General features: G+C 40.4%; 2 protein-coding genes across 2 annotated transcripts; both read left to right on the top strand.

The window, feature by feature from the left end:
- The first annotated feature begins 1657 nt into the window (after positions 1-1657).
- On the top strand, positions 1658-4005 carry LOC308089664 (low affinity immunoglobulin gamma Fc region receptor III-A-like). Its single transcript, XM_080434522.1, has 5 exons — positions 1658-1787; positions 1885-2127; positions 2480-2596; positions 3316-3413; positions 3944-4005. The coding sequence occupies exons 1-5, from the start codon at positions 1691-1693 to the stop codon at positions 3971-3973; spliced, it is 585 nt and encodes a 194-aa protein (XP_080290648.1). The 5' UTR covers positions 1658-1690; the 3' UTR covers positions 3974-4005.
- Positions 4006-10771: 6766 nt separating this feature from the next.
- On the top strand, positions 10772-19441 carry LOC308090173 (threonine synthase-like 2). Its single transcript, XM_080435230.1, has 3 exons — positions 10772-10977; positions 16444-16607; positions 18671-19441. Exons 1-3 carry the CDS (start codon positions 10867-10869, stop codon positions 18894-18896), a joined length of 501 nt encoding a protein of 166 aa, XP_080291356.1. The 5' UTR covers positions 10772-10866; the 3' UTR covers positions 18897-19441.
- Positions 19442-25787: the final 6346 nt, after the last annotated feature.

The following is a 25787-nucleotide window of genomic DNA, read 5'->3' as shown; positions in this document are numbered from 1 at the left end:
ACCTTGTGGCTTTAATATGCACATTCATAATGTTTGTCCAGCTAATAAATGAGTGTGTATGTCTAGTTCACTGCAACCTGTTGTTTATTCTGTATCCTGAAGTCTACAAGTAAAGATGTGTGTTTAAGTCATCTTTCCTTTCTGATTAATGATCAGTATGTGTACAAAGCTGCACTTTGTACCTTTGTATCTTATGTAGCTGCTAGTGTGAACACAGCGTAAGGGTGGTGTTACTGCAAAGGCCATTGGGTCACCAAAATCAGTAGGGTTCATCTTCTATCTAGAGAGCATGAAATTGTCGTGTCAGTGCGGTCATTATATTTTCAGACAGGCATTGCATGAAATATAAATTCATGCAGTATGTGACAACAGTACAATAAATAATGTTTTTAATTGAGATTATTATGTTTACCAACAGACCAACCTCAACCTGTTCTCAGTGTGTCTCCTCCATGGTTGAGTCCTGGAGCCTCAGTGACTCTGAGCTGTGAGGTTAAAGAATCATCTGCAGACTGGAGGTTCTACTGGTACAGAGTGGTTCCTATACTATCATCATCAGACTACTCCTACACTTCTAATCTCTTACCTGGTAGCATCAATGGAACTGTAGAAGGTTCCTACATCATTCATAATCCTACAGGCACAGGAGGATATGTGTGTAAAGCTGGGAGAGGAGATCCAGTTTATTACACTGGATACAGTAAACCTCAGTTTGTGTGGTTTGGTGGTGAGTGTGACTTACTGTATATAATGTATTTATTTGTCTTTTATTCTTCTATGTTGGTTTCTCGCAGTGTTTTGACAGCACGTTTGTTTTTGTTTTTTTCAGTCTTTTGAATAAAATCCATTTTTAGTTTGTGTAATATTTTAGTAATGTGAAATGTTTTAGTTCACTAAATGTAACAAGATTTTACTCCACTAAATCTACAGTAGATTTAGTCTACTCAAATTTAACAGTGTAATGCATAAAAGTGTAATGCATTGTTTTAAATTATTCTCAAACATGCATTTTTTTTTAAGTACATATTTCTTTCAGTTTAGTGAAACTTTACACTCATTCAGTGTGTGAATCAATATTTTAATTAACGAGCTAAGCAGCTGTGGGTCATTCACTTTTCTAATCAGTACAGTTCAATGGTGTTTTTTTTAGCTTGTATTGTATTTGAAGTTGAGCGTAAACACACCAGCTTACATGATGAAAATTACTTTAGCCTGTGTGGTTACCTTTGAATAAAATTCAGAATGACTTGTCTTAGTTCTCTTATCCATAAGTCCGTCCCTAACATGTTTGTCTTGTTTTTATTTGTCTTGTCAATATATTTAGTCATAGTGTTTGTCAACATAACTTAGTTTTATTTAATCAGTGAAAAAAGGTAGTCGACGGACATTTGTCGCCATGGTTTATGTCGACAAAATTAACACTGGTTTCTGGATAGCCTAACTTAGTCAGTATGCTATGTCTCATATTTCTCTCACATTCTATGATCTTGTTTTCACTTTTATTGAGTATTATGTTCACTATGTCAGTGTAACACTGCTCGTTGTTTGACCTCTGATCCTGTGTTGTGTTTTAGATGTTCATTCTTCAGCTTCTATCACAGTGAGTTCTAACAGAACTCAACACTTCTACTCTGAGTATAATTCAAGGTCTTCAGTGAGCTGTGAGGGAAACTCTACTGAATGGAGAGTGATGACCTATGGTAATCAATACATCCTAAGTACCAAAGTGAAATGGTGTGAGTCTGGACTGGGAGAGTTCAGCAATGCTGTCAACATCACAGTACATTGTGAGTCTAGTTACTTCACTCACTAAACATGCTTTTGTATCAGTTCAGTGTGAATCCTAACATGTTGACTGTGTTTAACTTGTTAACTGTTTTACAGATGGTCCTGTCATCCTGGTGAGTCCTGTTCACCCTGTGACTGAGGGACATTCTGTCTCTCTTCTATGCAAACACACAACAGACTCGTCTCTCTCCAACGTGGACTTTTATAGAAATGAAGAACTGGTCCAAACTAAAACCAATGGAGAGATGATCATACCTGCTGTATCTAAGTCTGATGAGGGATTCTACAAGTGTAACTATTCTGGAGGAGAGTCACCACAGAGCTGGATGGCAGTGAGAGGTACTGTAAACCCATTCATGTTTTACTTTTCTTTATTGTAATTCAGTAGGTGTGGAAAATAATAATAATAATAATTTCAAATACAGAAAAAAAATCCAGCTTTGTTTGTGAACTTGTACACAATAAATAGGCAGTGGTCTTCCAGGTTTATAGCAGTTACGGTAGCTGAAGCACACTTTTTTGAAGCACTGCAGCCTAAATGCTGAAATGAGTTGTTTTAATACTAATCTATTCATTTCAAATGATGTTTTTATTGCTGTTATAGTGTCTCAATCCTCAGTGACTGGATCTACTCAGTCTTCAGTGACTGGATCTACTCAGTCTTCAGTGTCTGGATCGACTCAACCTCCAGTGACTGTACCTGTGGAACAGAGTTCTCTACATGTAGTGTGGTTGATTGTAGGACTTGTTGTTGTGATTCTACTGACCATCCTTCTGCTCCTGTTGTGTCGATACAGAACATCTAAAGGTGAGATGCACTCAAAGACGGTTTATATCTTTAAATAATGTCTTGTATGTTATCATACTGAACACAGAGGACTGGTTGTCGTGTAAAACACTATTTAACATATTTTACTCTTTTTTATTTCAGATCCATGTTGTGTCAGGTAGGTACTGATAAGAATGTTCCTGATAATTAATGTCCTTATAGTCAAGTGGAAGCTTATATTTTCTACAGAGTCAACTATTACAGGTTATAAGTAATATATTACAGTCAACTATTACAGGTTATAAGTAAGGAGCCTTTCTGAGCCATGTGGCCCATAGGTCAGGAGCATATCTCCTGTGTCTGTAGTGTGAGGTGTCTTGATATACATCAAGCCTGTTATACATCCTCTGGACATGATGAATATGTCATAGAGACTTACCTTTACCCCCAATACAACCCTTGATGCTGAGTGCCAAGCAGGGAGGCATTGGGTCCCATTTCTATAGTCTTTGGTATGACCCGGCAGAGGAATTGGAAACTCTAACCACAAGGCCACTGAGCTGGTTGCAGGGGATGGAAGGGGTTAATTAATAGTAGCACATTATAGTGGGCACTGACAGGCTGGTGTGTGACTATTGGGAATGGCACAAAATAATAATACATAATAATCATGAATATTCCAATGTTTGCTAACTAGCCTGAGTGTAAATCCACCATCATTCACTACTTTATGATGTTAAACATTTATTTTGAAATAGATCTGTCAGGACCCAGGGAACCAATCAGGACTCAGCAGCAGACCAAAGACCAAACCAGAGAGGACGTCCAGATGACCGCCACGCCCCACTTCAGCATGGTCAGCCTTTCAATCAATCAATCAATCAATCAATCAGTCAGTCAGTCAGTCAGTCAGTCAGTCAGTCAGTCAGTCAGTCAGTCAGTGAATCAGTCAATCAAAATCCAGGCATACATTTAAAGGGAATGTTTACAGATTTAACCAACACATCTGAATCACAGTAACATGAAGTGATCAAGTCACCTTATCTGTTTTACATTACCAGCAGGTGGCATAAAGGCTCTCAAAAACAGAAAATGCTAGAGTAGCATAGAGTATCCTGTTTAAATGTGGGGTTTCAAAGAGGGAGTTATTAGATTTTACAGAATTGTAGAAAATAAGATATTATTATATTGATATTTTACAGTGTGTGTGTGTGTGTGTTTGTGTGTGTGTTTGTGTGTGTGTGTGTGTGTGTGTGTGTGTGTGTGTGTGTGTGTGTGTGTGTGTGTGTGTGTGTGTGTGTGTGTGTGTGTGTGTGTGTGTGTGTGTACAGTATTTATTTATCTGTTTGTTTGTTGTTTGTATATGTTTATGGTTCTTTCTTTCAGACGAGCCTGCAGCTGAGTCCAGTGATGTGACATATTCACAGATTGAACTCAAACATTTGGGCGAGAAAAAGAAGGGTGAGCAAACAACAAACAAACATGAAATGTGTGTGTGTGTGTGTGTGTGTGTGTGTGTGTGTGTGTGTGTGTGTGTGTGTGTGTGTGTGTGTGTGTGTGTGTGTGTGTGTGTGTGTGTGTGTGTGTGTGTGGGGGGGGGTGTTGTATGTTGTATGTTGTACATACAAAATAAAATCATACAAAAAAATTGTGTCTGAAAGGCCAGAGAGTAAATTTTACTCTCTATGAATGTCATCAAGTATGTCAACTACAACACACTATCATCACATTACTATGACAGCCTGTGTCTTCCTAACGGTGTATAATCATATTCATATGTATAGTCAGCTAAACATAAATACAAGAGTTCCTAACAGAGAGTTTCCTCCACAGAGGTATCACACACAGGTACATATTCAATGTATTCTATCTGAAAATTGTTCATCTGAATGACCTTTAGGTGTAATGTATAATGGTAATAATTAACCTGACAGATTCAGGTGATCAACTCACAGTTCTAAACACGTTTTACAACTATTTTGCTCTGACTTGTGTGTTGTTTTGTAGAAGCAGATGTGACCTACGCCCAGGTTAACTACCAAAACAAAGTCAAGAATAGGACAGGTAGGTGAAATGTATATTCACTTAGTATGTACACTATCAATTCACAATATAGTAGGAGTTTTTCCTATATCTGTTCTATTGAAACATAATGAGAAAATACCACTAAGTACTGACAAGACATGTAGACAGCTTCATATGGTTAAAGAATGAGACTTGAATCAACATACTGTGGATTCAAATGCAAAGATAAAACAAAACAAGCTGTAAAGGTTATTTATATTGTGGTCCATTGAGTGTAAGTGTGTGTATAAACCATATGCATGGAGGAAGAATACTTTGCTCTGACTTGTGTGTTTTAGAAGCAGATGTGACCTACGCCCAGGTTAACTACCAAAACAAAGTCAAGAATAGGACAGGTAGGTGAAATGTATATCCACCTACTGTAGTATGTACACTATCAATTCACAATATGCTAGTTTATCCTATAGATCTCTGCTGTCAGGCAGAAACCAGCCCGACAGCAACTTCAAAATGTTCTTTTTTCAGGAAATGGAAAAAAACTAAACAAAAAGTGGGGTTAGGAGGTTTTGTTCATCATTGATAAGAACAGCTGAAAGGACCTCCAAGCTCACAATGAGGTTGGAGGTCAAAAGGGGGTGGAGCCTGGAGTCAGCAAAACCAGCTAACTCCACCCCCCTTTGGTGGGGTTAGCTGGTTTAGCAGAAAGTTTGAGGATCCAATGGAGGTAGCTGCTTTTGTCAGAAGCGCTTTTTAATACTTTTCATTGGTTCAATACTTTTTGTTTTACCAACACACAGACGTAAAGGGTGTTCAATAGCACTGATTTATGGAGAGAAATGCAAAAGCGTCAAAATGGAGTTAGCTGGTTTCTGCCCGACAGCAACGATATTATGTTCCATTGAAACATAATGAGAAAATACCACTAGGTCCTGTATTCTCTGGATTTGAATTATTTGATTATCATTTCTGCTATTATTGTTTGTGTGTATTTTCCGTTGGCAGAATCAGCAGCTCCAGAACAAAGTGAAGATACAGTTTATTCTCAGGTCAAAGCAGGAACATCTCTTGGTAAGATTCTATCTTCATGTAGAACAGCTGCAGAGCTAATGCTGCTGATAACCATAAATAGTCATTTCATCAACACCTCATTTGTCACTTTGATCAACATCTTGTCATGTCATCTAAGTGTTTATGTTACTCCTCCATTACACCATTGTCACGGTTGTTATGACAACCAAATAGTCAATTACACTGTCCCTCTGGGTTATGGGATCTAAACTCTGGTTGATACTGTTTACAGTGACATTGATCAAATGGTTGTAAAACTAACTGCAGAGAGATCTGCCATGCAAACTGTTCATCAACCATAATGTTTGATTCATTAAGATGCAGGACTCCAGAGCTATTGCCATCCACACCAATGAACTGTAATGATAATGATGGGAGCATCCACACTGATGAATGATAACATTCTGTAAACATTTTGAACATGAGTGACGTGTTGAATGTGACATCCTGTCATTTGGGATGGATTTTGATTGGCTGTCGTTGTTTCTATCGTTCATCAATCGCTGTGCAATTGATCCCAAGTTGTATCATTCAACACTGTCATCGTTATAGTTGTGGTGTGAACTCTTCTATCCACTTGATAGCAGTGAGAGATGCTTTGATGAAGTGAAGGTGAAAACACATACAGTGTCATGTAGTTATTATGAGAGTAAGACAATACCTTGACTCGTTCTCAAACTGTGGTAGGAGAATCGTAACTGTTGGCAGCAGCCACACAATCTCTGTAGCCTATATTATTTACCTATATTCTTTGACCTTATGGAAGTTAAATAGAAATTGCCAGACTGTAATATCTTATTCATTGTCAGTCAGTGCGTCTGTGTTTAACCTTTTAAAGTTTTATGTTGTTTTATTCCAGGTTGGTAAATGAAGACGTCCGGAAAACATGGTGAAGAGAAGACAACATGGAAGAAGTCATATGTATTCACACTTTCACAATGTTCTTTATATCCACCAAACAGGCCTGCCGACAGGACACTTGTTTATTTTTGGTCCCTTGTAATTATGTTGTCTTCATATCTGGGCTCTCTCTCTTTTAATATTGAACCATTTGTAGATTATTAGAGGTGTCTCTATAGGCTGTGTTCACACTTAATGATGGCCTTTTAGCTTGATGGTGGTGTGTCAAACTATTGAGCTTTCTCATGTGTACAATTTTAATATTTTCCGTTCTTCTGTTGCTTGTGCTGCCTTTTTCAAGTAGGTTTCTCCTACAACATATTAATGTAAGAACTGGGTGTACACCACTTGTTCACTGTTTCACAATCCCTTGTTCACTTGATGATTTGTGCATTAAAGGTAGGGTAGCCTAATATGTTTTTGCTATTTGCTATGTTTTTTTTTGTAAAGGTTTAAGCTCTATATTGTGATAGTAATCATTGCTATAGAGCGTTTGCTCAGTAACAGGGGTCTCCCTGACTCTCCAGCTCTTTAGTTAACGGAAAATAAATTTTCAGTTGGGTTGCCAATTTCAGTACCATTTATGAACTTCAAGTTTTTAGAGTTTCTGTTCCAATGTTGTCTGCTAATTGCTTTGTGTCATCACTCTCTGTATCCTGTCTGAGTTATCTCTCCTGATTTTCTGTTCATTAAAGAGCTGGAGAGTTACTGAACAAACACAGCTATAGAAAATAAGAATATAGAGCTATTTAAACGTTTTATGCAATAAAATAATGATTAAACTGGAGCCCATGCTGTCTGTGTGTGAGGATTTTTTATTTCATTCTATTGTTTGTTTTTCTCCAGCTCAGCACCTGCATTATGTAACAACCATGCCTGTAGTAATGAGGCTGAACAGAACATAATATTTTATTATTAATATTTTCTGGTGCCTTTTCGTATTAATATTAAAATATCATTTTATTATGAAATATCGAAATTACGTCACTGTAATAATAGTAATAGTAATGTGAATTCTTGTCAGACTTGCTATAAATATCCCAATAGTATTACTGTAAACAGAGAGTAAGAAATGACAGACACCTTGTTAATATAAAAATCGTCTCACAAATGTATCAAGGTAAATAAATGCAAAAAAATATTCGAAATGCCACTGCATTCCGTTGTACGTCATAACTATGTGATCTTTCATTCAAGCGTTTAATGACAGGCATTTGCTGTCATCAAAGGTTGTGACTTAGGCTCATGCCTGTTCCAATTGAAGCCCATATTTGAGGGAGACCTGACGTGGGACATGTTCTCCTAACGGACCAGTCGAATAACTTAGAACAAAAGAAAAGTATTAGTCCACCCACTTAAGGAGGGCTTGAATGTTAGTAGATAAAATTAAACATCGGACATCATGTGGGAAAATAATTGAACAGGAATAGACTGACTATTTAAATGACACAACGCTGTGTGGAAGTGATGAAGGGGAAAATGATAGATCATGAAGCCTTTCGGAAGTGAGAAACTACACATACATACAGCATATCGTGGAATGTTGCCATAATTCACATGTTTCAGAATCATACGACCTTTCCACTGGGTTGGAGGCTTTACAGAAACAGTCTTTTTCCGGAGTCCAGTGTGAGCGAGCTGTCAGACACGTAGCCATGGAAGCTACGGGCACACTCACAGAGTGTAGGAGTTGCATGGTTGGTCGTCCCGGGAGAGAGCTCCTCCACCGGCTTTAAGCTGTCGCCTGCTCTACCTGGGTATGCAGGCCGCCTTGTTGAAGAGCCGATAGAGTATTCTCGTGCCCGGGAGAGAGCATGGCGAGTGTCCCCCCCGCCATCCCCCCCCCGTCCTCTAGAGAGAGAGAGTGACATGGGGGCTGTGCTCGTCACCCCCCTGGTTGCTGAAGGGATGTTAAAGCAAGTAATTGTTTGGCAATTTGATCTGTGTGAAAAGGCTTCCTTTTTGAAAGTGTAGACTTGTTAAATACCATAACCACTTGACAATCAATCAATCAATCAACCAACCAACCAACCAACCATCCAACCATCCACTCAATCAACAAACAGACAAACAGACAAACACTAAAACCTATTTACTGTATATTTAGTTGACCGGAGTCCCCCAGGGCTTGCAGGTCCCCTTTTTTTCCCTCTACACTAAATGTGTTTGCCGAAAAGGCAGATCTACAAGCTGAAAGTTGTGAGCTTGTAGATCTACTATTTCCACCACATGTTCTAACCAGAACAGTGACGCTAGGGTTCATGTGGTTAATGTCACCTCATCCTGGGACATACAAGGTACAAACTAAAAACTCACTGCAGAGTTTTATAGGAACAAAGAAAGAAGAGATGAGATTAAAATGGGAATTCTGGACTGTGTGTGATGATATTATGACCTGTCTGTTGATCTGTCTGTTGACCTGTCTGTTGATCTGTCTGTTGATCTGTCTGTTGATCTGTCTGTTGATCTGTCTGTTGATCTGTCTGTCTGACCTGTCTGTTGATCTGGCTGTTGACCTGTCTGTTGATCTGTCTGTTGACCTGTCTGTCGACCTGTCTGTTGATCTGTCTGTTGACCCAGAGGCGTCAATTGGGTATGGCAGGGTATGGCAGCTGCCATACCCTGGCTCCAGGAAAAAAAAAATAAAAAAATCCATGAATGTCTTTGTCTATCCGCGTTGATTATTCTGTTATTAAATTTCAGTAAAATAACTACCAATGCAAAATGATTGCTTTCACAGGGTATTTCATTCTTCACAACTGCTTGTATCTCCCCTATTCTCCCCTATCTTGTCAAATGGTATATTCCCAGGCCCAGCCTGAGAATCCCTAACCTCGCATCACCAGTCTTTCCACCTCGGAGGAAAGCCTGGTGTCTGTTACTAAAGACCCATATGATCCGGTCTAGGCCACGCCTACTGAAAAAAATAAATAATAATAATCCTGTTTCCGGATTCTGCCCATCCGGTTTTGCGGTGCTACTTTGTTTTGGGTCCCCAATCCCTATTTAAATGGAATAGAATTTCCCCGTGGGATAATACAGACGCTAAATAGTCTCCGGATAGTGCACGCACATTTACATTAAAAAATCAAGGATTTTATTAGGACGGACCTATTTTGAGGTGAGACGTGTTTCCGGTTCTGCCCATCCGGCCACTTTAAATTTTTTTAACTTCCACTCCCGACCGGATCATATACCCGAAAAGGAATGGTGCCCAGGCTAGGGAATCCCAGGTTCAACACAGGTGCAATGCATTATTGTTAATTAGCAAGCAGCAGAGGCGCGTTTTTTCAATATCAGACAGGCTGTTTTATTTACTTGTGAACAGTGAGTTAAAATGAAAAGGAAGCAGACCTCTCTGCATGCATTTTTTGGTAAAAAGACTGACACAGCAACCCCCGCAGCAGACAAGCCGTGCGGCCGAAAAAGGGCCCCCCAAAAAAGGGGCCCCCCAATTCTTTTTTCGGCGGCACGGCTTTGCCGTGCCGCCGAAGCCGCGCGCCCCAGATAGTTAACCCTGCCATACCCTAGCTTTTACTGAACTGACGCCACTGTGTTGACCTGTCTGTTGATCTGTCTGTCGACCTGTCTGTCGACCTGTCTGTTGATCTGTCTGTTGACCTGTCTGTTGATTGACCTGTCTGTTGATCTGCCTGTCGACCTGTCTGTTGATCTGTCTGTTGACCTGTCTGGTGATCTGTCTGTTGACCTGTCTGTTGATCTGTCTGTTGACCTGTCTGTTGACCTGTCTGTTGACCTGTCTGTTCACATGTCTGTTCACATGTCTGTTGATCCGTCTGTTGATCTGTCTGTTGATCTGTCTGTTGACCTATCTGTCTGGTCTGACCTGTCTGTCTGATCTGTCTGTTGGCCGCATGTTTTTGTCTGACTTTTGGCCCATCAACAGTGTGTAAACATTAATGTATGTTTTGTCACATACAAAGTGTCTCAGGTCTGAGTTGTCTTTGCACCTGTTGACCTTAGATTTAAGTTTTGAAGCCTTTTTATCAGCCTTTCTTACAACCTTTTCGGCAACCTACGCTCCTCTAGAGTCTAGTTCAGCTGTATGGTCTCCTTCTCTTAACCACAAACGGTTCACATCCTGTTCATCTTGTGCCTTGACAGCAAGGGGCCACCAACAGGTTTCCTGCTCTGATGCACTTACAGTTGGGGCAGTTAGTGAGAAGCAGCAAGTAGCGCAGGGCAGAGTTGAGTTATGAATAATACACGTTCAGGGGTGGAGTGGAGGTCCGCCTCTCAGAGTTTGTTTTTACAAACGAGCCATGGAACGTGCATTGTAAATACATTATGCTTTAATGGTCTGTGACTGTGATACACAGATACACGCGCAAAACCCCAGACATTTGAAGGAATTTATAAAACCCCCCCGGACAGGCGGACAGGCACCCAAAAGAGGACATGTCCGGGTAAGAGGACGTATGGTCACCCTAAAATAAATGTATTTTCATGAATGATGGTGAATCATTTTCTTTTCTCAGTTTTAAGCATAGCGTTCGCATGGATCAGTTGTGATGTGACATTGTTATAGGAACGTTAAAATAATGGTTGGATTGCTTGGAAAATGCTGTACTTTTGAAAGACATTAGAATATATGTTGTTGTAATTAATTGAATACTTTAGGAGTTATACCGAAGCTCTAAATAATTCTGCTAAGCCGTTTGTAATGGAAGTTTGAAGACAGTAGAAGTGGCGATGTTTTTATGAATGTTAAAAATAATGTTGGCTTGTCTGAAAAAACATTTACTGTTGGTAAACATTTAGAACACATATTGTTGTAATTAAATGAGGAATTTACAAGTTAAATAGAAGCAGGGAAATATGTAAGAAAAGGGAGTTTGAAAGGGAAGTTTGGACGGTTTGAGACACAACACAGCCATGGGTTTCGGAACGTGAAAATAATATTTGTCTGTGTTAAGAAATCCAGATACGGTTAAGAAAAATAGAACAAATGTTGCTAAAATTAAGTCAGTCATTTAGAAATTAGCTTGAAGTTTATAAATAATTTTGCTGGCCGTTTGTATAAGGGCAGGGTGTGGATGGTTCACACACACACACACACACACACACACACACACACACACACACACACACACACACACACACACACACACACACACACACACACACACACACACACACACTGATGTGACAGTAAAGGCTAGCGTGTTATTGAAGCTAAAGGCGGTGTTGGCTATGTTGGAAAAATCCTTGTGTGTTTGATATAAATACAACAAATGTTGTTGAAATTTAATGAGTAATTTACAAGTTAAAGGGAACCTGGAAATATGTCTGAAAAGTGGTTTTGTAATGGTCGATTTTGAAGCACAATACAATTATGGCTTTAGGAACGTTAAAGTACTGTTTGACTTTGTTTGAAAAATCCAAGTACGGTTGAGAAAAATAGAACAAATGCTGCTGTGATGAAGTCAGACATTTAGAAGTATATCTGAAGTTTAGAAAAATGTTTGCTGGATGCTGTTGCAAAGGCAGATTTGTCGTTTCTTGATACACATACATACACACAGAGACAAACACACATCACTGACACCACACACACACATACAGCCATGCACACACACACACACACACACACACACACACACACACACACACACACACACACACACACACACACACACACACACACACACACACACACACACACACACACACATACACACACACAGGGGAGACTTTTACATTCACATGTGACATGAGAGAAAGAAGGAAGACTGACTGGCAGAATCACATATACAAAGAAGCTGTTGAATTTCCTACAAATAAAACTCTGATCATAATAAATATACATTTCAAGCAGAGCCAGGCCACAGTGTTGAATAGCAGTGTATTGGTGTTCTTAGCTCAGCTCCCAGGGTGTTTGAGTCAACACTTCACAGTTTTAAAAGAAATGGCAAAACTTAGCAACTCTACAAGCTATAGGCTAGTACCTAAATATTTTACCATTGCGCCATCCATCCGTTATGCATGCTGGTATTAGATATTAAACTGGAGCTAGTAGCTCTGTGTGTGTGTGGGAGAGTCTAGAGAAGGGGTCTTCAACGTTTTCAGGCCAAGGACCCCCTAGCTGAGAGAGAGATGAAGCAGGGACCCCCCTCTATATTGTATACAATTGTGTTTCGGATTATACTTTTTTTGTTTACTTGGTCTGCTCTTTTTTCCCTCTACACCTATACTGTACCTCTTTGACAAAAATAGCCGATCTACAAGCTCACAACGCCTCGCAGCGCGAGGCGCTGAAAGCTTGTAGATCTGCTATTTTTGGTTAAAGTTCTCCTCAGAAAATGGACGCTAGGGTTCAAGTGGTTAAGGTAAAAAAAATCATCATCATTTCACACAAAGATTTGGCGGACCCCCTGTAGTAGCTCTGAGGACCCCCTAGGGGTCCTGGACCCCCTGTTGAAGACCCCTGGTCTAGAGAACAGCAGTAGAGGAGAGGATGTGGTAACAGAGCAGGCTGTATGTCATGTTTACATGTGAAACCTTCAACCTGAACACAAGCCTGAGCCTGGCAAAGAACACCTGCCTCTCTGTAACCACCAGGGACGTGCAGAGGGATTTGGAGAGGCAGGCGCTGGAATTTCCAAAGGACACATAATGCCCTAAAAAAACACACCCAGACTACCCAGATTTAGAGGAATATCTCTTTTTAAATTAACACTAGCCCTATGTCACCAAACGTATCATATATGATACACACATTACACAGATTTTTTTATAAATCAGTGTAATGAATACTTGGACCAAGAACCTGTTGTATCATATCTGACACATCCCCACTTCCCCCTGGACCATACCATTTGCACTGCAGGTAGTTAGCCTCAGGTGGTCTGACCCAAAATGGCTGCCATCAACTAAACAGGAGAGGTTGATGCACTACTAACAAACAATGATTTTTTAAGCAGTTCGGGTACGTTTTCCTAGTATATCTTTACTAATATTTTGAAATAAGTGTTGGATAACTTGAATGCACTTAAGAGCTCTCAAAATGTAGCATTTGAGTTTGTTTTTTATGATGTCAAAAGTGTTTGTATCATATTTGATACTACAGGTCTATAGTCCTTTACGATTTGTATCATATTTGATACTACAGGTCTATGCCAATCTCTATGTAATCACTCCCTCTGCCAACCTAGGGAGGCCAGGGCCGAGCTCATGCCTCCTTCAATGCATGAGAGCTAACTGACCTTCTTATCACCTGACAGGGGAGAGTTTCCCTGGTTGGACGTAGCGCGTGGAAGGAACACGTTATTCCAACCAGTTCCTTTCCCCTCCATCAGGCGCCCCGGCTGGCCAGGGGGAGGCAGTAAAACCGACTTGAAATACCCCTTTTAATACTTTTAATACCCCTTGTATCAAATATGATACAACAAATAAATGATACAAAGGAATGTTAAAAAAAATAAAACAAATCAAAAATGTTTTAGGACCCAATAAAGTGTCCCTTTTCCAAATTTTGGAATTTTCTGACCTTTCCTTCATAGTTCAGGTTCTAGAGGGTTAAGAATCAAGAATTATACTGAAAAAATAACTCCACAAACTGAAGAATATTCATACAAAAGTTAAAGGTGGCTGCCGTCACTGATGATCTATATGAGCAATACAGCATACTGTACATTACTCTACAACAGTGGGACAAAACCTTGTTGCCCTGATCATCAAAAAAAATTGCAAGAAGAGCCACAACCTGCCCCAAGCCTGCCCTAATTACTGCAGTTATTAATTATATTAAATTATTTACTTGATTGCCTAGAAGTGTCTACCAGTCAGCAATTTTGTGATCAATCAAATTTGTATTTGCAAATTGCGAAATTACACTGGACTTACAGAGCGAGAGCGAGAGAGGCCCATACTTGACAAACTATTTTAAATGAACAGTATAACAGTACTTAGTTTGCTTTTGTCCACACATACCTATCGATCGCAAATTCAGACGGATCACTTGTCTGCGCGTCTCTGTGTGTCTGTGTGCTCTCCTCGTTGAGTGGACGTTGCGCGCGGTATCGCACACCGAAAATAGCCGATCTACAAGCTCACAAGGCGTCGCAGTTTGTAGATCTTGTAATTCTGTGCATGACACCGCACTCAATTAAGTATAATCAAGCTTTACTGGAGATAAGGTGTACCGCATGGATTTCTACAGAGGGCAATTATTTCAACACAAAATGCTGCATTCCAGTTCAGGAGAGTAAGAAAGGAAGATACATTCTCTTCTCTTCTCGCTAAAATCTAAAATGACACAGATATTTGTTTTAAATAGTATTGTTTGGTATTGTTTTGTTATTGTGCAAATCAATAATTTTAGCTTAAGAGGGCTTAGTATAGTCATTACTGTCTTGCCAGTTATAGTCTGGGTGGGCTATAGTCCTACAGGTGGTTGGTCTCACATGGGGGTTTAGTGTAACCCAGGGACGTGCTGGCCACTGGGAAATTTGGGACGATTCCAGAACGGCCGCGCCATTCCAGGCCACCAAGACAGGGCAAACGGCCGGTGGGCCACCCAAAAAAAGATAAATAATATTAATTTAAAAAAAAATGTTTTTGTTTTTTGTTTTTTTGCTCCCGTTTTAGGAACATTACGGTGATTTCCGGTTCGCGCGGCCCAATTATTAGTCACGTTACTGTTTGGGCTGGGATCTACATAGGGCTGCTGGGTTAAAACAGTGAAAAATGAGAGTCTGTACGGCTCAGTGTGCATGTTCGGGGGGAGAGTGAGCCTCTGGCTGAAGGTGCTCACCCTATCCTGCAGCTCGCCATAGAGTGGGTGGGAGGGGTTAGCCAGGATGGAGAATAAAGTTACTTTATTTCGGTTTTAGGGTGAGGGTGAGCTTCCAACAGTGTATTGGGGTGAATTGCCTCGAATATATTTGCAGTTCCATGTAAGCTGGTGAATCTCTGGGAAAGCTGCTGAGAGGCGGAGAGGCGGAGCACGCAAAGTGCGTCTAATTCTAATAAAATAAAGGTCCATCTGATCTGAAAAATTACTTCTACTCTCATTACATCTCAGAGGCAAATATTGTACTTTTTACTCCACAAAAATTATTTGACAGCTTTAGTTTACAGTTACAAATAGAGTTAAATTATTACTGCAAAACTTACCCCTTAAGCCCTATTTTATATTTGAAAATAGCTGATTTACAAGCTCACACAATGCAACACTTTGTGAGCTTGTAGATCTGCTATTTTCTAAAAAGTCACACACACACACACACACACACACACACACACACACACACACACACACACACACACACACACACACACACACACACACACACACACACACACACACACACACACACACACTTTCAAAGTATCTCTTGTCTCTATCTTTTGTCATGATGATGAAGTCATTTGATAGATTTACTTAAACAGAAGGTGGCTAAATGAATCACATCACAACTAGAGAGGATCATGTTGTGATTACAAGGTGTAAGTGATGTTTTGGGTGCATGGCTGTAGGTGAGACAGTCAACAGGACACACAGGGTGAACTCTGCTATGGCCTGGGGTCAGAGGTCAATACATCTATTAGGGTGAATGTATGAGATATTCCCTCTAGATGGAATCTTCCTCTTGCTCATTGTCTTCATCTTTATGTTTCCGTGTGCCGGAAGCGGCCCTGACATCTAGTTCATTTAATTCATGAAAAGTTGTGATTTCTATTTTTTTAATTATTATTTTTTTTAACTTTTTTACATCTTTTGAAATATATACATATATTTTTTTAAATGGAAGACAAAAAAGGGGTAATTTACCCATAAAAATGTGTCCACAACCCAAACATGGGTCCTGACCCACTGTTTGGGAAACAGTGGTCTAATGGGTCTGTGGTTGTGCTCTCTCTCTCATCAGTTATCCCAGGCCATGTGGACACAAACGGTGACAGATGAAGGCATTGTGAGCTCCATGAGGAGATGCTGGGAGGAGAACGGCTACTTGTTGTGTCCCCACACAGCGGTGGCAGTGTGGCATCACTACCACTGTCCCCACGACCCTGCAATTCACGTGAAATTCAGGTGAAAGGTCATCACATTGTTTTTAATGCAGCAACAGGCACAAAGTATGGAGTACCCAAACCCTGTCTGACGGTCATTGTGTATGACTCACCAGACCTTTTGTTCCTAATCTGGTGGTGGGCCCATTCTTGCTAAATGGGCCCCTCCTGAAAATGTTGTAAACCAATCACAGTCAACTGGAATGTCATAATAACATCTGATTGAAATATTGATCACGTGACTCCAGAGATAATGTGTCCCAATTTGAGTTTTGGACAAAATCTGTAGGAGTTTTAGCAAAAAGTGTTTTATGAAGAAAACACAAATGGGTGGAAATTCTTGTCAGGTGTAAATGGCCGTGGCCTAAATGGGGAGTTGCATCATGATCCAAGGAAAATTGACTATTAGACAATAGCAGATCAACAAGCTCACAGTGTGTCACATCACAACACGTTGTGAGCTTGTAGAATATTTGTGGACACATTTTAACAACACATCTTGTATGGGGGTCCCTGCCACCACATGCCACCCCGGACCGGCAGGAAAAATCTGGGTGGGGAAGTGAATGTTCACCATTTCCCCACCACTGCTGAAGTGCCCTTGAGCAAGGCACTGAACCCCAACTGCTCCAGTGGAGCTGCTTAGTGGCCAACAGCATAAAGGTCCTTACACACCGGGGCGAATTCTTCATGCGAATAAATACTTTTTTTTAAAAAACCTTATAAAGTCAATGCAAGCGTCCACATCAGTTTCGCGAAGCGAAAAAGCGTCTTTTAATTATTCGAAATGAGTCCGAATTGTGCGTATATTCGCATATTCGCCGGTGTGTAAGGACCTTAAGACTGTGGTTGTACTAGTCAGCTCCCAGGTTTTAATGTGTCTGTCTGTCTGTGTGTTTCTATGTGCAGGGCGTTGCTGAAAATGAGCACTTGTGCTCAGCTACTACCCTGGGTAAAAAAAAAAAAAAACATATTTTCAGATGGGGGTCTGCAACTCTGCGGACAAATCAAGGGACCAGCTTGAGATTTTTACGTTGACTCCAATACGGAAGAGACAGTTCATATGAATGGCCTGTAGTTTCACTGTTTTACCCCTGCTGGTGTCAGAAAGAATATTCTCTCATTGTAAGCGGATGGATTTTTGACTTAACTTTAAACTTAATTTTCTTACCTTAATAAACATTGTCATAAATACTACATGCTTCCAGTCGTTAGTTTAAAGTCTCCTTTCAATCATCATGATATGCGTTTTGCTAAATTATAGTTTCATTTATTTTAAAAGTTACGATAAAGTAGGCTATGCTCTAGGAGGGGCGGGATGATTTGATTGATAAGCTACACAACCAATAGCATTCATTCCCCGCCCCCGCTCTTGATTGACAAGCTACCCAACCAATAGCATTCTTTGGGGATTGTTTTCCGGTTCCTGTTCCCGACGTGCTCTTTGGCATATATTAAAGATGGCGGATTTCAAATTCCTGAACAATCAGCTTCATTTTTGCTCTGTAGAAACCAGAGGTGTGGCTTAGTCCATTCTTTTTATACAGTCTATGGGACAAATACATATTATCTGGCGGTCTTTGAAATGAAAAAATGGGGGAGCCACTGGTTTAAAAAACATTAGAAAGCAAGCCCAATTAAGCAACTACACTTAAAAAAAGACCCACAATGCTTAATGTAAGCAGACATGGCAACACTGGCAAACGGGAAACTCATTGATAAGGGGCTCCCCACCTCCCCTGCTCCCCTACCTGGCCACGCCCACAGTGGGCATGGAGTAAGAGTTATAGCCCAAGAGGTTCTTCCATGGCCTACTGAGAGTGTGTGTGCAAAGTTTGACGCTGATTTGTTCAGCGCTGCTTCAGATTTGCTGTTCACAGACACACAGACAGCCTGACCATTCCGGCCTGGTGGAGATAAATATTGATGCCAGGTTGAAAGTGGCCACTTTAGCCTTTTCCCCAAATCAGTTATTTTATTCAAATGGATTACATCTTATAATCCATTACATTACAATCAGTTTGATTAACTGCTGCACCCCTAGTCTGTAATTAGTTATAATTAGTTAAGCATGTTTTCTTCCAGGTGCTACGTAGCTACAGCCTCTCCCGCCAAGTTCCAGGCGGCAGTGGAGAGGGCGGGGTTGACCTTTGACCCTCCGGAGTCGGTGAAGGCGTTGGACCAGATGGCCACCCGCTGCCAGAACCTGGAGAGGAGTCTGGACTGGAAGACTGACTGGGAGAACCGCCTGACAGAATGCATCCAGTCTATATACACATCTAGACAACCCAGACTTACCACAAACACTTGATTCATGTTATTGACAATACGTTGTTTAAATTCAGAATGGTCGATTATATCACTGTTTCTCAACATCGGGTCTGTGGACCACCAGTGGTCCAAATGGACCCTTCATCCATTTTTCAACCTTATCTTCATATAATTTATCCTCTCTAATACTCATTATAAAATGGCACAATTTCTGTCTACTCACTCTGTGTCTCATTGGTGGGCTGTAGACAGTTCAGAAACCTGCCTACCAATGCTATCTAAGCTAATAGAAACTACACCCTTTCTCTTCCTGGAAAGTTAGCATGCTGAAATAGAAGATATTTTCCTTACATTATAAACAAACAAAAAATGAAATCTTGTTTGAAATGACCAAACCTGTCTACCGATGATGTCACTGGTAGGCAGGTATCTGAACTGTCCACAGTCCTACTCTGAGACTCCGGCCATAGCTGAGTGGTTAGTGAGTCCGCCTAGGGAGCCAGAGGCCCTGGTTGCCCCAGGTTCGATTCAAGGCCAGGTCAGTATGTGTCGATGAAATGAAATTTGTCCCTGAGCAAGACTCTTAACCCCTAATTGCTCACAGGTTCTCATTGGAAACAAGACCTCAAGGACTTTCATGAACGACCTGTTAAAAGGAATTATCCTTTATCCTTACCAGTTATATGAAGATAGGTTGAAAATGGGTGAAGTGGTCCTTTAATTCAGAATGGTTGATTTATACTCAACGATCCCAGTTTTGTTTGTAATGCAATTTCTAAATATGATGAAGGCTTTCATGGCCTTCCTACAGTGTGTGTGTGTGTGTGTGTGTGTGTGTGCGTGTGCGTGTGCGTGTGCGTGTGTGTGTGTGTGTGTGTCACTTTATTTTTTGACACATGTTGACTAATGTGCTGTAAAATGAAGACAAGTCAAATCAGATGAATGTACAAATGAATAAATATCTCACATTTCATCAGTATGATGAACCCAACTGATATTGGTGACTCCATGACCTGTTATCTTGCTCAGCTTCCCTCAGGTAGAATGTGGCCATGCTTTTAGTAAGCTGTACCTTTGGACTGATCAGCACTGAATGTCTTGTGTACTGGCCAAGGAATTACCTATCTCATCTTTTATTGTTTTACTAAGACATCAAGTTGGCCTACTAGCAGTTGTGCACAAGAGATATGTGGTTGATTGGGCTCACATCCACTGATGCTGTGGGCCTCAGTAAACTGAATAATCTGACAGTATCACATCCACTGATACTGTGGTTTCTCAGTAAACTGAATAATATGACAGTATCACAGGCTGTATCAATTATTTTCGCAGTGATTATTCTATAAAATACTTTTTCAATCATTGCCTGCCAATAACGCATATGCGTTCTTTAGAATCCATCACTTGCCTGCCAATAACGCCTATATGCGTTTTTAGATTTTCTTTTTCCAAAGACCAAGGAGATATGATTTTTCGAAGATCTAGACTCCTATCCACTTCCTTGTTAACTTAAAACTTAAAAATCCTGTATCTCGGCTCCTGAGTACTTTTAGTTTTTTCAATGAAAAATCTCTGTTAGACAACTGCAAAAAATCTGAAATAATTCTGGTAGTCAATCGTTGAATAATCGAAAAGCATTTTCTTTCTTGGAGATTTGGTTTTCTTTTGTATTCACCAATCGACACGTAAAGTTTAATTTCGTATTGTTTTAATCAACTAAATTCATCAGTCTGATTAACCACTTAAGCCCTATATTATACCTTGCACAGCGATGTCACGCCAACATAGCCGATCTACAAGCTCACATTGCATCACAATGCATTGTGAGCTTGTAGAGCTTGTGAGTTTTTACCGATTCTCAATTATTTCTTATAATCAATTAAACCAATTAGTTCAATTAACTGTTGCACCCCCACTGTGTATCACATCCACTGTGGGCTTCTTTCTGTAAAGTGAATAACATGATGGTATATCTTACAGTAAAGTCAATAAAGTGATAGCAGATCTTACAGTAACATGACATGACAGTGTATCTTAATGTGATAGTATCACATCCACGTATGCTCTGGGTGGAATAGCTGAAGTATAAATTAGGGTTCAATTGCACGTTTTGAGTTGAAATCTAAATTTTTCAAATTATTGTAGTGGTGTAAAACACAAAATATTTGCCTCAGAGAAGTACCTAAAAAAAGTACTTGAGTAAATGCACTTCCACCACAGAGATTAACATCTATTCTAATTAAAGAGTTCCTCTCTGTGAAACTGCTCACTGTCAGGTGAAAAAAGCGGTCTTGACGTCATGCGTAGGAGGAGATGTGGTTTGTCTGTGCAGGCTGATAACAAAAAAACAACAACCTTGAAGTCAGATTTGGTGACGTTGACATTTTTTTTATCCACTGCACACCACCTGCTTTGACTGACCTACTGGATCCTCAGTAAAATACATTTAGTTAAAATACAATAAACTCTTACAGATTAGATTTCAAAAGGTACATGTAAAGTAACAGTCATGTAACGTGTGAATCATTCCTCCATCATGATGAACACAGCCAGATGTTTCCTGTTGTAAAACCAGTGAGGATCATCCACTGTGTGTGGAGCCTACTGATGGATTCTAGCCTTGGGACCCAAACTTTAATTAGAAAATTATCCATACAATTATCCATATCAATATCCATAACAAAAAACAGGCAGATTCACTTTTTAGCCTATTTTGGCCTATAACTCTTGAACCGTAGGTCATAGCATCAAAAATCCTTTTCCCCTGGGCTCCTTGGATCACGTACCTTTTGAAATCTAATTTGTAAGAGTTTATTGTATTTTAACTAAATGTATTTTACTGAGGATCCAGTAGGTCAGTCAAAGCCGATGGTTTGCAGTGGATTAAAAAAATGTCAACGTCACCAAATCTGACTTCAAGGTATTTTTTTTTTTTTAAGTTATCAGCCTGCACAGACAAACCACATCTCCTCCTACGCATGATGTCAACACCGCTTTTTTTCACCTGACAGTGAGCAGTTTCACAGAGAGGAACTCTTTAAATATAGCTGCCAATTTCTGGGGTGGAAAGTAACTAAGTGCATATACTCAAGTACTGTACTTATATTTCATTACTTTATACTTCTACTCCACTAACATCTCAGAAGCAAATATTTTACATTTTACACCACTACAATTATTTGAACATTTTAGTCAATATCAATTAATCAATTAATCAATCAATCAATCAATCAATCAATCAATCAATCAATCAATCAATCAATCAATCAATCTGCCGGGTCAGATATTAATACAGGGCTTGTTTCGGCCCATGGGCTGCCTATTGCTGACCATTGGTATAGATCAGTGGTTTTAAACCCTTTTCATGCCAAGGACCCCTAAATTGATATACATTTGGCCGCGGACCCCCATCTGAAAAGGTTTTGTGCCCAGGGACCCCAAGAAGCAAAGATTTGAGTTAAAAACAATTGTTTCAAAAATATATATATATTCAAGATATGCATTTTCAAGATTTTTCAAAAATAGCAGATCTACAAGCTCATAGTGCGGCACTCGGTGACGCGCTATGAGCTTGTAGATCTGCTATTTTTGAATAGCCAAAGCTAAGTGGTTAAAATGATCGTGACACTATGTTAACCAATTTAGCTGGGGACCCCCTGGTACCCTCCCAAGGACCACTGGTGGTCCCTGGACATGCTGGTGAACTTCTATACTGCCTTCATCGAGTCCATCGTCACCTTCGCCATCATCATCTGGTTCCCCGCTGCAGCGGCCAAGGACAAGGCCAAGCTGCAGCGGGTGATACGCTGGGCGGAGAGGGTGATTGGCTGCCCTTTGCCCCCCCTGGAGGCCCTGTTTAAAAGTAGGGCTTTGGGGAGGGCCAGGAAGATCATGGCTGACCCCACACACCCAAGGCCATGGTCTCTTTGCCCCGCTCCCCTCAGGCAGGAGGTTGTGGTCACTACAGACTGTGAAGGCACGACACTCACACAGCTTTTTCCCCACGGCCATCCGGCTACTGAATGCTGCTGCCCCCCCCCACCCCCCCCTGAGCTGACCTGACCTCAGAGAGCAATATGGACTGTCCTAACTGAACACTTGATCTTTTTGGCACCTTTGGCACTTCTCTTATTTATTTGTATTTATTACTTGTTGTTTGCACTATGATGTGGTTTGCACTGTCTTGTCCTGTCTTGCACCAGTCCTGTTGTAAACCAAATGCCTAACCTGTCTACATGTCATGGCAATAAAGTCTTCTGATTATGATTCTGATTCTGATTCTGGACCCCTGGTTGAGAAGCACTGGTATAGATGGTCTAGAGCAGCAAGTGACTTACAGAAGACTTTGGCAGCTATGACCCATGTTTAGTAAGTGTTTAAATAAATAAATAATAATAAATGCACACGCACGCATGCACAAACACACACCATTTTTAAAACTATATTTTTATAGTTATAGTTATAGTGCTCGGTGTGAACGGCCCTTAACTATCTGCTCTATGCTACAAAAAAGGTCAAAGGTGGAAAAGTACAGAAACAATATCGCCCGTATTTTCTGTCTTTATTTACTATTTAATACATCATTTATTTATTAAAAACCAGCAGTCACATCATGTGATAAACGTTCATTCAACACATCCTCCGTCATTTGATGCATACGTGTTCCTCTGTGTGTGTGTGTGTGTGTGTGTGTGTGTGTGTGTGTGTGTGTGTGTGTGTGTGTGTGTGTGTGTGTGTGTGTGTGTGTGTGTGTGTGTGTGTGTGTGTGTGTGTGTGTGTGTGTGTGTGTGTGTGTGTGTCTTCATGGTGCAGCCCCACAGAGCTCACACTCACTATGCAGGGCAGGAGGAGCTTTAGCTTCTTGTCAACTAGGAAGGTGTGAATTTGCATAAAAACCACATGATGATGAAGAGATATGATGAGCTGACGTGTCACTAATAAACACACAGACGACAGCGAGTGTTGATCAGAATCACAACCAGAATCAATCGGTGCAGATCGGTGAAGTTCCAGTTGAGAATCCAGTGTGAGTGAATCCAGACATGGAAAAAACAGGGATACTGTTCCTGCTGCTTTGGAGCTCAGGTAAACACTCTGTTTTAATGACACTTGTTGCTTGATGTAGAACCTTGTGAAAAGACACTGAGGCACAAAGATAAGAAAACCATGACGCATTAGTACAGCTAAGAGAACCATGACGCTTAAACACATTAGTACTGCTGGATGATTTACTGCACTTTAACATGCACTGTGTGTGTGTGTGTGTGTGTGTGTGTGTGTGTGTGTGTGTGTGTGTGTGTGTGTGTGTGTGTGTGTGTGTGTGTGTGTGTGTGTGTGTGTGTGTGTGTGTGTGAGAGACATGGCGTGGCGTGAAATGTAGTTATGACGTCGCCTATTCATAATTTTAAATTAAAGTTAATTTTGGGTGTTTTCTGCTTTTATTGACAGTCCACAGTGTAGAGAGACAGGAAACAGAGTCAGGTAGTGACATGCAGCAAAGGTTCACTTGGCTCGAGAATCAAACCCGGGACTCAGTGTCAGACATCAGCTTATATGTCGTATACGCCTTAACTACTCTGCTATCAACACCTCCTAAACTTCCTTTGTTGCTCTTTTTATGTAAAGCACTGTTATAATAGTATTATTATGTCATTTACATTATTTTATTAATTTATTGTATTCATCTGTTCATACAACAATATAATATATCCAGTATTTGATTTATTGGGTTTTATATATTTACATTGTGCCATCATGCCCGTCATGGCAGATGAAGAAGATTTTAATGACACTTGTTGCTTGATGTGGAACCTTGTGAAAAGACACTGGGGCACAAAGATAAGAAAACCATGACGCATTAGTACAGCTAAGAGAACCATGACGCTTAAACACATTAGTACTGCTGGATGATTTACTGCATGTTAACATGCACTGTGTGTGTGTGTGTGTGTGTGTGTGTGTGTGTGTGTGTGTGTGTGTGTGTGTGTGTGTGTGTGTGTGTGTGTGTGTGTGTGTGCGTGCGTGCGTGTGTGTGTGTGTGTGTGTGTGTGTGTGTGCGTGTGCGTGCGTGCGTGTGCGCTTATGTGTGTGACATGGCGTGAAGTGAAATGTAGTTGTGACGTAGCCTATTCTTAATGTTAAATTAAAGTTAATTTTGGGGGGTTTCCTGCTTTTATTGACAGTCCACAGTGTAGAGAGACAGGAAACAGAGTCAGGTAGTGACATACAGCAAAGGTTCGCCGGGCTCGAATCGAACCCGGGACTCAGTGTCAGACATCAGCTTATATGTCGTATACACCTTAACTACTCTGCTATCAACACCTCCTTAACTTCCTTTGTTGCTATTTTTATGTAAAGCACTTTGAGCCTCTATAATAGTATTATTATGTCATTTACATTATTGTATTAATTTATTGTATTCATCTGTTTATACAAGAATATAATATATCCAGGTTTTATATATTTACATTGTGCCATCATGCCCGTCATGGCAGATGGGTGTGTGTGTGTGTGTGTGTGTGTGTGTGTGTGTGTGTGTGTGTGTGTGTGTGTGTGTGTGTGTGTGTGTGTGTGTGTATTCATTGGCGTGTACAGATGTATATTGTGTGAATTATGCTCAGTGTAACAGCTACGTATGTAGAGTTCATATTGTCATCATCATGAACACCATGGAAGCTGTTTGTTTTGACTTTTTGTATAGTTTTGTTGTGATGCTCATGGTTGAAACCAGGTCTCTACAGTGTGTGAATAGGCTGGGTGTGGCTGTGATCAGTCATCTATTGACTATGGTTGTATTTTCTATAATATTTTGGGTTATGATGTGGTTCTAGTGTTGAATGGTGTGGTGTGCCAGGCAGAGGTTAGACTATGAGTGTGTGTGTGAGTACCTGTCCCTAAGGTTGCCTACCCCTGGTGTATAGTGTTGTATATA

The sequence above is a fragment of the Gymnoscopelus braueri genome, assembly GCF_963280865.1.
Source record: "Gymnoscopelus braueri genome assembly, chromosome: 8".
NCBI lineage: Eukaryota > Metazoa > Chordata > Actinopteri > Myctophiformes > Myctophidae > Gymnoscopelus > Gymnoscopelus braueri.
This window is presented reverse-complemented; position numbering and strand designations above follow the sequence as displayed.

Bases quoted from the DNA above. Each gene is read 5' to 3' on its own strand.
- LOC308089664 (XM_080434522.1), top strand. From the start codon at position 1,691: ATGACCTATGGTAATCAATACATCCTAAGTACCAAAGTGAAATGGTGT. The intron at 2,128-2,479 runs GTACTGTAAACC...CTCAACCTCCAG, and splicing joins GAGCTGGATGGCAGTGAGAG to TGACTGTACCTGTGGAACAG. The intron at 2,597-3,315 runs GTGAGATGCACT...ATTTTGAAATAG, and splicing joins TCGATACAGAACATCTAAAG to ATCTGTCAGGACCCAGGGAA.
- LOC308090173 (XM_080435230.1), top strand. From the start codon at position 10,867: ATGGTCTGTGACTGTGATACACAGATACACGCGCAAAACCCCAGACAT. The intron at 10,978-16,443 runs GTAAGAGGACGT...CTCTCTCATCAG, and splicing joins CCAAAAGAGGACATGTCCGG to TTATCCCAGGCCATGTGGAC. The intron at 16,608-18,670 runs GTGAAAGGTCAT...GTTTTCTTCCAG, and splicing joins GCAATTCACGTGAAATTCAG to GTGCTACGTAGCTACAGCCT.